The sequence below is a fragment of the Merops nubicus genome, unplaced genomic scaffold (assembly GCF_000691845.1).
Source record: "Merops nubicus isolate BGI_N331 unplaced genomic scaffold, ASM69184v1 scaffold22525, whole genome shotgun sequence".
Taxonomy (NCBI): domain Eukaryota; kingdom Metazoa; phylum Chordata; class Aves; order Coraciiformes; family Meropidae; genus Merops; species Merops nubicus.
In genome coordinates, this window is record NW_008607904.1 from 47,166 (window position 1) to 58,338 (window position 11,173).

Here is an 11,173-nt window from a genome sequence, read left to right on the forward strand (position 1 = left end):
TGTTTGTCTAGTAACTGTCAACGGCTCTTGTATTCCATGTGTATGTGCTCTGCACCCACATCAACTTTTGTTATCCATGTTCTTTAGTAACACCAGTGGATTTTCTAAGCCCATTCTGTTAGTTTTGAACCCGACTTCTTCAAGCTTCCTTACTTCTTGCATTGTCAATGCTCAGCCACCATCCATCTTCCTCCTGTCATCTGCGACTCCTGTAGACCTTTTTGCAGGCCTAATCAAAATGAATGGGCAACAGTCACGGGTTCAGGGTCCCAGCAGTGCTTACTTCTGCTGTAGCCAGGTTCAGGGTTGCAGAAGGACCCTTATGCAAGCTGAAGAAAATTGCCCTCAGTGAGACTAGCACAGATTGCATTACCAAATCCAGACAGTCATCTCACCCCAGCAGGTACTTCAGAATGTGACTGACTACAGTATAAATTATGGTGCCAAGTGACTTGCAGGGGTTAAAACCACATCTTAGAGAAATATTACAACCTTTGGGCTAACTTACTTTCATAAATGTGCTTCTAGCTCCAGAAAGCACTTCAGATCCTCTCCCAACCCATTCACCCTGCTCTCTGCACTGAAATGTAAAGTAACCACAGGCTGTCAGCATCTCCATTTGAACAATACAGAACACTTGAGAGTACAAAAGCCTCAGTGCATTAGGGTAAACAAGGCAGAAAAAAGCTTATTTTCAGAATTTCCTCATCCTAGGAAGTGGTTATGAAGACAGCACCTCAAAACCAAGAACTTTACCATTTTTCCTTAAATTAAATCGTTAGCTTATATCATTACATTTTTCCTTAAATGACATCATTAGCATGTTTTTCCTTAAATTATATCATTAACTAGAATGCCTTTACTGCTGTATACAATTTTATTTAAAAAATACAGAAGTCTTGTAGAAAATGAAGCAATATACTTCCAAAAATAAACTTTTTAAATAGATAGTTGTTAAAAAATGCTAAAAATAGTAACGAAAAATTCTATGAAATGTGATTTCCCCAAAAATGGAAAATAGTCACAATACAACCACAATTATAAATGAAGTTTACACAGCTTAAATAAGTGTGTTGCCCCAAAATGCCCTTTCAAGAAATCTCTCACTTCTCTACACAACACAGGGAGCTCTAGCTCCCTATTTAAGGGGAACTAATATCAAAAGGCAGCTCATGAGACTATGTCCTTGTAGACAGGATAGGAACATTTCTCAGTGTGATCACCAGAACTGAATGGAAACAGAATTAATTGCCTGGGTGGTCTACCAAATGAGAAACAGAGTTCAAAGTGATTTATGCTTTCAGTTCTCATTCCCAGCAGAAGTCAGAACACAAACTGGTAAGCATGGAGAGAGTTTGAGAGTAAAGGAAGGAAATTCACTCTTCCTTATGTTCAAGAAACATTTGGGCTGAAGCCGTGAAGGGAATGATGTGGAGTTGGTCACAACACAACTGACCTGTGCTTTAGTCCACATCTACTACTCCAGCAATGAACAGGCATTACAGGAACTGCTCAGTCTCGGGGATATGAACAGATCTCAGGGAAAAAGTAAAGGATTAGTGGAAGGCAAATATAAGTGCTCTGTTCTCCTTCTCTCTGTCAAGCGCTAGCGCTCAGACACATGCTGAGGAGTAACTCTGCTAGGCCCTGTGATCCACACTTTGGCCACACAGGCAGCTGTACAGTCTAGGACTGCTGGAGCCCACAGTCCTGGGGCTGCTCAAATTACCCCAGAAGCTGTTTTGCTCCCAGCAGCCACGACTACAGCAAGATGTGATGAAAGCCACCTGGGCGTCCCCTTACCATTTGGGCTAACCTTCTGTATTGAAGAAGGTCAGCAAAGAACAAAACACGACTCTGGGTGCTGTGTGACCCTGCAAACAAAACTAGACATATTCTGATGACTTTTGACATGATTCTTTGCTGCTCAGGTCCACTAAAATAGTGGAGCAAAGCATATCCATGGCAAATGAGCTCCAATCAGCCCCAGCTACCACAGCTCCACATGGGTCAAGTTGTTGCTGTATTCAAGTTGCAAAGAATCTCAGCTGATTTTTGTAGTATCTTCAGATCTTCCAAGCGTAGTGCTTCTACCAAAGCCAGGTGTTTTCTGAGGTTCTCTTTGTTCCTTTTCAATTGGGAAATCTGAAGTTTAGACAAATGGCATGATATTACTAAAAGTTCAGATTATTTAATATAGAACATAAAACTTGTGGAAAGCTTCTCTGTGGTTGAGATTCCATGAACTATGTCAAAACGGCAATTTTTTTTTTTTTTTTATAACCTTCCCCAAGAGAAACTGTAAAAGTAAAAGGAAAAAAAAAAAAAAAGGGGGGGAGGGGTGGAGGAATAAAATAATCATGTGGATAGGAAGCAGATCAAAAACAATGAGAGAATGGAAAGGGAAATATTTACCCGAGGCTCCCAAGTCCATATATTACCCTCACGATGCTGCTCAAGACCAGATTCACCTCATAATCTGTGCATATACATGCTTCCTTTGCGAAATTGTGGGTTAATAACCCTTTTCCATGATAGCTACCCAACATGACATTAAGTACACATTTGTTTGCCAAAATTCAGAAAGGATGGAGAGGTTGTTTTACTAAGAGCACAGACTTCCCTCACAGAAGGCTGGCTGACATGGGTGGCTCATGGGTAGTTTGTCTTGATTGCCTTTAATGAACACAGCCTCCACTTTCTGCAACAAGGCACTTGTGGCAGATCTGCAACATCTTACGTGCCCACCTCATACAAGTCTGCATTTTCTTTTCAGAGGCAACCTCAACACATTGATCCTGTAGGCAGAGAAAGGTTAAATACTCTTTACTTGTCTACAGGGTTTCCTATAAGCTTTGTAACATGGTTCCTTTCTTTGCTGCAGTCAAAAATTCTGCTGAGCTATTCAGTGCTGTCAGTCATCCTGGAAACAAATCCCACATCATCACAGTGTAGTCAATTCCCTCTGTCACTCTGTCTTCACCCCATAAATTACACTGCTGCACATTATGCTAGGAGAGACAAGAATCTGGGCTACCTTGTTCTTCCGGTCAAATTACCTGAAGAAGGACATGTTGTGTCTCCTCTATTAAAAACTGGCATATTTTTGCTGTTATATTCAAAGCCTGCTGTTCGTTTCTGGCTGAAACTACATCACCAAGCAGCGTCCTCCTCCAGCAAGTACTGGAACCAAAACGTTTGAACAAAACACAATCATTTGCTGTATTCCCTGGGTGAATTATAAGCATATGGTTATGCCAAGAATAACACCGCTGGCATAAAGCAAGTGAAATTAGCACAGGTAAAAAAGGCACACAGCATTCAGGTATGAGGCTGGTAAGGCAAGCAAAGAACAAGGGCATTTAATGGTCTGGAGCAGAGGTTCCAATCCTCCACCCTGACCCTTCCAGTCAAAGCCACAGTCTGCACACAGACCAATGCTTCTGGTCTCCACCGCTCTGCCATGCTGCCACCGACTGCAGCAGCAGCAGTGATGAGTAAAAGCTAGTCACTCAGACTTACTTGGCCCTAGAAATTCAGAAGCAGCCTGTGGAACACATGCTTCAAGAAATCAGGCAAAGTTAACAGCATTTAAAGTCACATTGAAACAACAGGAAAAAGGTCTGGAGTCTGAATCTTTAAGTAATGTGTTTCTCCAAATAGAAAGGGAAAACAGTTGGGCATATGTAGTATTTAATGCAAGAAAGCAAAAGAACAAAGCATCAAGTAGGCAATGTCTTTACATTATATGGTGTTCTCTGCCCTTTTTCTTACTTCTCACCCAGAGTCAATGAGATAGACACAGAAGATCCAAAACAACTATCATAGTACCTCACACACAGCCAGCACTGTGCAAATCCAGGAAAACGCTACATGCACATTATCTAAATATTCAAGAGTATTGAAACTTACAATTCATTTGCTCCAAGACTTAACAGCTTGAGGGCTGTCAGGAGTCTCCAAGATGGCCCATCCCACCCAAAGGTCAGGTTTCTAAAAAGTCAAATGAGATGCAGAAAAAAAAGGTGATCTTTTACAGTGTGACAGCTTTCTTCCTCACAAGCGTCAACGAGGGAAGACCTCCTCTTCAGAACTAGAGGACTCCTTGATTCCCCTTACTCTGCTGTTATCCACAAAGAGGTGACAGGCTGTACCTTGAAACCCATCTCAGCCTTTGATATTGGCATTTACCACTTCAACATTCTCTCACAAACAGCAAGTAAATCAGTTTGTTAAAAAACCCAAATAATTTTATGCTGGATTTTGAAACTAGAAGCAAAATTTGACTCCCAGAACAACTGAAAAAGAAAAAAGCTCACAGGGTAACAAAAAAAAAATTCCAGATACTTGCTCTAAGAAATTATGATCCTTTAGAATGGAAAGTTTTGCACTTCTCTGCTTGTCCAGTGGTGGAAAATATTTGAGGAGAGCATCTGCATAAAAATACATTTTAGATATTTAAATAAATGATATGTAGAAGAAACCACAATCTTCAATTCTGAAGCAACATTTCATCGACATTTTTCAACTAGTTACAGGCCAAAGATCAAAACCTGCTATATTTTGGTGAATCTTAACATAATCATAAATGTATCTACTTCTCAAGCTATCAGCAGTCTCCAGGATTGTATCCTACAAAGGAAATCCTGAATCAAATTGAAGTTATGAACCACACTCAGCAACTTCAGTTTGTGGGGATCAGGACTTGAATCCTGAAGTCAATGGTACATCCTACGACATCCTATTGGAATCTCTGCATATATACTGTTAAAAATCAGAATTTTACAAAAGGAAAAGTTACCAAAGAACATTTTCAATTTTAAAACTCCAGTCCTCAATTTCTATGTAGTTCAAGGTGGCATCAAACCCTGTTCCACTTGCTGGAAATACACACAAATATTTTGATGATCCTAAAAAAAAACAATGTCATATTACCTTAATATGTGTTGTGCACATATGTGTATTCACATGCACAAACTTCTTCAGTAACTTTTAGTTACTCTTCTTTACTAAGAACAGAATTTTCTTTACATTGGAAAGACATTATTAACACTCTTAGATGTTCTGTTCTCTACTATTTGTACTTTTCAATGTCAAGATTATCTATAAATCTAACCTGGTGAGACATAAACACTGCTGTGAGGGTTATCCATGGCAACAAATCCATATTCTAGTAGTAGTCGCTGGTTGTCATGAGGCCCATAGCAGATGAATACTTCTCCATATTGTTTGCACCGTGAATTTGTCCGAATTTCATAGTTTCTTGTTTGCTCATTAAATGCAGCCTTTACCTTCAAAAAGTTAAAAATAAAGGTTTGGCTCTTGGCAGGAAGACAGGGTGAAAGAAGAATCACACCTTGCATATTAAAATTGAACAGTACTGAACACTTCCCTAACACTGGAAGACAACAGATAGTATCACAAATGCCTGAAAAGGCAACCCATTAGTGAGAAGGACAACAAACATCAAAACCTTGGTCTGCAGGATGTGCCACGCAGTGTGTAGACTTATTACAGAGGCCCCAGATTCACAATAAAGACAGCTCCATGCAGAGTTGGCCACTTCGGTGCTGTCCCAACTCTGTGCTGGCACACAGTTCCTGACATAAGGCAGAACTGCTCTGTACACTGTTCTAAGGCTGTTCAAAAGTTTCAACCAGAGGTCAAATAAAACAAGGACCATGTAACCTGAGATTTGTCTCTGGAGCTGAGCCTTTCAGAAGAGCAGAATAGGGTTATATTTACAGTGGCTCCTCATAATAGCTACCCTGGATGCAAATCTCACCCTGCCATTATGGGCTCTGCCTGTAACTTTGCTTTGCTACAGAAACTGAAACATCTGAATCACCTTTATTCAACTGCCTTGGGCTGAATAACAAGCCACAGGGTATATACAAACCATAAGTATACAGCATGCACGTGTCCTCAACAGACACTTTTCCCCACTATGAGATCTCTCACTAACCTCCACACGCTCCTAGTGCGGCACAAACACATGCTGTATTGAGACAGTGAATTTACAAATACAGAAGTTAACTTTTTAGTTTCTTACCTGAACATTTGGACTGTGGTTTAGCAAATCTAAATAGGGTGCCAATGCATAAACATCTGGCTCAAGAGAAAAACATTCCCTCTGTGAATGTTTCATGTATATTGTCCTGGTATTAACAGTGCACCAAGCCCACTCTAGAGCACTGTAGTTAAAAACAGTCGCTGTATTTTCAGCAAACAAAGGCTGCAGGGAAGTGAAAAAATCCTTGGAAGACAAGTACAACTCATGGATGGCTGTTTTCTGCTCCCAAGCCTTCTTCCTTAAAGGTTCAGGAAGCAGGCTTACTACATCATACTCCAAACAAACTGGGCAAGTGTATGTCTCGGGTAAAACGTCAAGATAGGGCTTCCACAGAGATTTCTCACCAGCATGCTTCTCTGCTATTAAAAATGTGCACAGTGCTATCAGCGGAGACACAGGAGGCTTCCATCTATTAGAAAATAAAATAAAAATACCAACACAGCAGATACACAAGAGTGAGATCAGAAATGTATGAAGCAGTATTTTACCTCTTTTCTAGTTCTTTCACATGTTATAAATAGCTTCTGTTTTAAGCTTCTTTGTAGTTCATCTCCAAGTTCTTTTGACAATTTCAAAGGGGTTATAAAAACTGCATTGTAGTAACAACTTCAGGCTCACCTCTTGGGTCGCTTTTGTTTGTTTGTTTGTTTTGGGGGGTTTTTTGATTTTTTTTGGAGGGTGGGAGGTCATTTTGTTTTGTTTGTTTTTTAGGATACATAACAAGTACTGAATGTCCATCACAGGTCTTTGTTCTCAGTTTTCTACAAGGCATGTGACTGCTTTTTATCCTCCTTCTCCTATTGAAACATATTCATAAATTTCCAAGAAACCATTCATAACCAGCATTTAGGTCCAAGCTGGCTCTAGAGGCAGGTCAAGTTCAAGCCTGTACCATCCCTCCAACTCTGCCTAGCTAAATTGGGATGCTCTGTGTCCAAATCTTACTTCCACATGCATGGAAGTCCACAAGAAATACTCACACAAGTTAGGGTATGCAGTTGGAAATCCTGCTACTTAAGATGATTAATCGACTAATGAGCAACCCACAGTAAAGGCCAGCTTGTCCATAAAATATTATTTTTCACTTACTTCATGATGTATTCTCCCAAGCAGCTACTAAGGACAGTGCCCGTGGTGAGTAGGCAGTTCTCAGGCAATGAAATAATCAGGTCCCCTGACTTTGAAAGGAGAAGAAAAAAAAAAAACACCACATAAAAAAAACTACAAACACACAAAGTATAATAAAGGTCAAGTGTTAATGACTCCTCTGCTATGCCATTTCTAAACAAACGGACACTCCCCAGAGAACACTAAAGTCAGGAAGCAAACTGATGTGATGTTGAACTCGATGGAAACAGGCATGGTTTAAGACAGTCACAGCCCAGGGAAGGACTACTGCAGTCAGTCGGAACTGCCACCTGCAGAAAGTTAGTTAGTGAGACAGAAAGTCTGGTGCCTGGCTACTCACTTCCTTTGTACTAAGGTATATTTCAGATTAGATCTCACAATTAGCTGAACTATCATCGTAGCAGTAAGAGGTAGAGATATTTTAGGTCTTGTCTATCCTGACCTTGTTTGCTAAGCTGCTGTGTGTAATTAGTTTTTATGCCTGGCTTGAGCCCTATCTGTCTACGCCTGCAGGGAGAGGACACGAATGAAGTCAATCCTCTCCACCTCCCCTTCCCCTCCTGAGTTTCCTTGTGGTTCTCAGGCCCAGATGAGTCTAGCTCTCACTTCACTTAGTGCAGACAGCCAGTGCTGTGGATAACCTCAGGCCCTGGCTTCAACTGCTGTCTCTAACCCAGCATGAGAATGTGCACTGTTCTCTACACGACTTCTCCACTGCACCTCCTTCCTACCTCATGCTATACTTCTCTATTTTGCAAAAGTTTCTGGCTCCGATACCCCATTATTTGATATACTATTCTTATGCCAGTTAGGAAACTTCTTCAGCAAACCTGCTTTCTAAGAGACACTTTTAAGTCAGAATCGGTCTTTCTGTGCCAATACCTGAAGGGCAAGGTATTTTTCTATAGTTCCCCTTTCTGCTGAGAATGTCTGAGAAATTATGCTTCTTTAGCTGGTCTGCCAACAAAGAAGAGGGCTGTCAAAGTGGCCTGAGTGGCTAAAGCTGGGGTTTCACATTATGGATAAGACAATCTAAAGCCAAACGTTGCTTAACAGCCCATCCCTCTCCTTCATCCCCGACCCTGATATGCCATTCCTCCCTTTCTGCTAGCACTGGTCTTGCCAGGAGATTTCAAGAAGCAAAGCTATCAAAGCCAATAATTTTTTCTGAAGAGAGAATTTTCTTTTGTTTTCTGATGCAAACTACCACGCATGTGGGGAAGACAGCTACAGACAGTGCAAAGGCAGCTATGGGAGCCAGTGGCTGAGGGAGAAGGCATACAGGAGGGAAGGGGCCCGCTCCTTCTGGTTTCAGTTAGCCACTGATTGCCTTAAAATGAAACATGAGACTACACACTAAATCTCTGTAAATGAGTACAGCAATGTCTTCATCCAACAAACCGTCAGGGTACATAGGACATCATCTTACAGATAATGCCAACATTGCAAATTCTGGTATTAGGCCAGAAATTACATTCACAACAGGGACTGTGAAGACTTTGTTTGGAATACTGACCTTTGCTTGTAGCAGAAGTCGTTATACATCTCAAAAGAACCTAAGGAGCTCTTGCATCAGAATCAACATTACTAACCTGAAGAGCTTTTGTTGTCATCAGTCCTCTTCCTGTATCTGAAGCAGGAAGAAAGAGTATGCTTAAGTACATGTATATATGTAAACCACAGGAGACTAAAATAAGATACAATACGTTAACAGACCAGCAAGGAAAAACTCTGCAAGAACACACATTTTTACAAATCATAAGAGCCAGTTATGGACCGTTTCAGATATATATACCTCATTTCTTTATTCTCTCCAATTATCTTCTTACTTTCAGGATCCTGTGAAAGCCCTTCCCCTGCATCCCCATGCAACACTTGCTGTGCAGTTCTAGCAATTGCTCAATTTTGTTTTCCCACTTTTTTCTTTAAACACATCTTTCATCATTGGCTGCTGTTCTTGGTTTCAGAGTTTTAATCAATTTCTATTAACGATATTTTTTATTATCCTATTCTCTCTACTCTAATAGTCCAAAAGTTTTTGAAACATAATCTACTTAAAGAGACAAAATACAACCATACACCTTTACTGCAAACTGCACTAAGTGAATCCCAGCTCTAAAATAATTTACTTTTCTGTATCCCTAGATCAGCTGAACTTGCATGGAGACTAAAAAAGATGAAGAAATGATAACAGAGTTAGGTTCTAACACTGAAATCACTTAAAGAGATATTATTTCTTCTTTAAAACTGAGCTACTAACACTTAAAATCTGAATTTCTACAAGGAATTCAGCATACGTGTGCACAATTTGCAGCATAACAGGTACCCTCATACAATAATTTTACACTAGATCATCTTTACATAAGAAACACTACTTCAAGCCTCCATACCTCCTTGTTTACATAAAAGGACATTTGTGTGCATTTTCCAGAAGTCCTTACAAGACTTACGGTAACTGGCTTTTTTTCCTGATGCCAGCCAGGTGTGTGATTCAAAATGAAAACAGGGATCTAACATTCTCAGAAGAAGAATCAGAAATTTGTAATACAAATAAATAATTAAAACATTACCCCAGAACTCTGCTGGCCTTAAATTACTGTCTTCAAAACCTCTGTCTTTCAGCCACTTCTTAAGTTTAATGTATTCCAGCTTGTGACAACAGTTGACTAAAAATAAAAAAAGAGGGGATTAATGCTATAAAATTAAATGCTCTGTTGGAAAATAAAGGAAATTGAAAAATTTTACTGTATAGTCAGAGAAACTGTATTTTGGACATTTTAGTACAGCCTAACAGAATAGCAAAAAAGGCTCCCCTCAAACTAGCACACTAAGTTCTGGCCCTCAGGGCACTGGGAGTTCCCAGAACCGTAGGAGTTATTCAGCAGATTCAAGGGTCATGGACTGAAAAAAAATCTAGCATTTGCCATTAGCCAGAAAAGAGAGCTCACAATATTCACCATCCTCTGCTGGGGATTGTAAACTAATGCTAGAATATTTGTATAGAAAAAGCTAACGTTTCTGAATGTTATTTTCAAAGCACAAAGGCGTTTAACATATATACCATAAAATGACACCTTGGCAAACAATTTTTATTATTTAGCAGTACTTTTAGGGATAGTAGTACCTCCATCCATAAAACCCTGCAAGTGTTTTCTTCTTCTCTTTCGACCTGTCCGGCCTCTGCTTTTCTTCATATTATGTAATACATCTTGTCTGATTTTGATAGTCTGAATTAAAAAAAAACAAACAAACAAAACTGAAAACAACTTAAAAGTCTCTTTCAAATACCATATTTCATCTATCTCAGTAACAGAAATGAGAGCACTGTCTGTTTAATAAGCTGCCTCTGTGAAGTTTAGAAAATGTACTACAGGCAAGCCCCTAAATCAGGAGTGGGCGATAGGGATAGGGATGAGAGAGGACGGAAGCCTTTATCTCCAACATCATCTTGGCCAAAGCATGGCCATACTCCTGTGAAGAAAGGAGACACTGTTGTTTATTCTGATTCTGTTGTAGCAGAGGACTTACTAGTGTTGGCTTGATGATCTTAAAGGCCTCTTCCAACTTAAAGGATTCTATGACTCTATGTGCAGAGAACTAAATGTTTTCAAACATCAAGTCTATTAAAATTATAGAGAATTAATTGGCACGAGCAGACTCTGCAGTTTCTTTCTTCAGATAGCAAGACTAATAACATCTACTGCAGGAAACAACCTCACCCACAGCAACACCACCAAAACCTGCCCCGTGCCATAGAGTGCCATGATAAAACACCTCCCCTCAACACCCGCAGTGTGCCTGACAGGTGGACAGCATTAACCTTACTCCTTGTACTTCAGACTGTTTTTGCAACCTGTATGTAATTTCCCCTAGCTAATATCGCCTTTAATTCAGCCTCAGAAGCAGGGGGTTTGCCCGAAACCATGGCGCGCCCTATGCAGTATCTGAAAGCCGGTGACGCCGGCACTGAGC

At 40.2% G+C, this 11,173-nt stretch overlaps 1 protein-coding gene across 1 annotated transcript; it reads right to left on the bottom strand.

Moving 5' to 3' along the window:
- Window positions 1-1,809: 1,809 nt before the first annotated feature.
- SETD4 (SET domain containing 4) lies at window positions 1,810-10,395 on the bottom strand. Its single transcript, XM_008940126.1, has 10 exons — window positions 10,326-10,395; window positions 9,772-9,867; window positions 8,794-8,831; window positions 7,163-7,251; window positions 6,053-6,482; window positions 5,117-5,291; window positions 4,352-4,433; window positions 3,913-3,993; window positions 3,060-3,183; window positions 1,810-2,145 (listed from the first exon to the last, which is right to left on the bottom strand). Exons 1-10 carry the CDS (start codon window positions 10,393-10,395, stop codon window positions 2,011-2,013), a joined length of 1,320 nt encoding a protein of 439 aa, XP_008938374.1. The 3' UTR covers window positions 1,810-2,010.
- Between the last annotated feature and the right edge of the window lie 778 nt (window positions 10,396-11,173).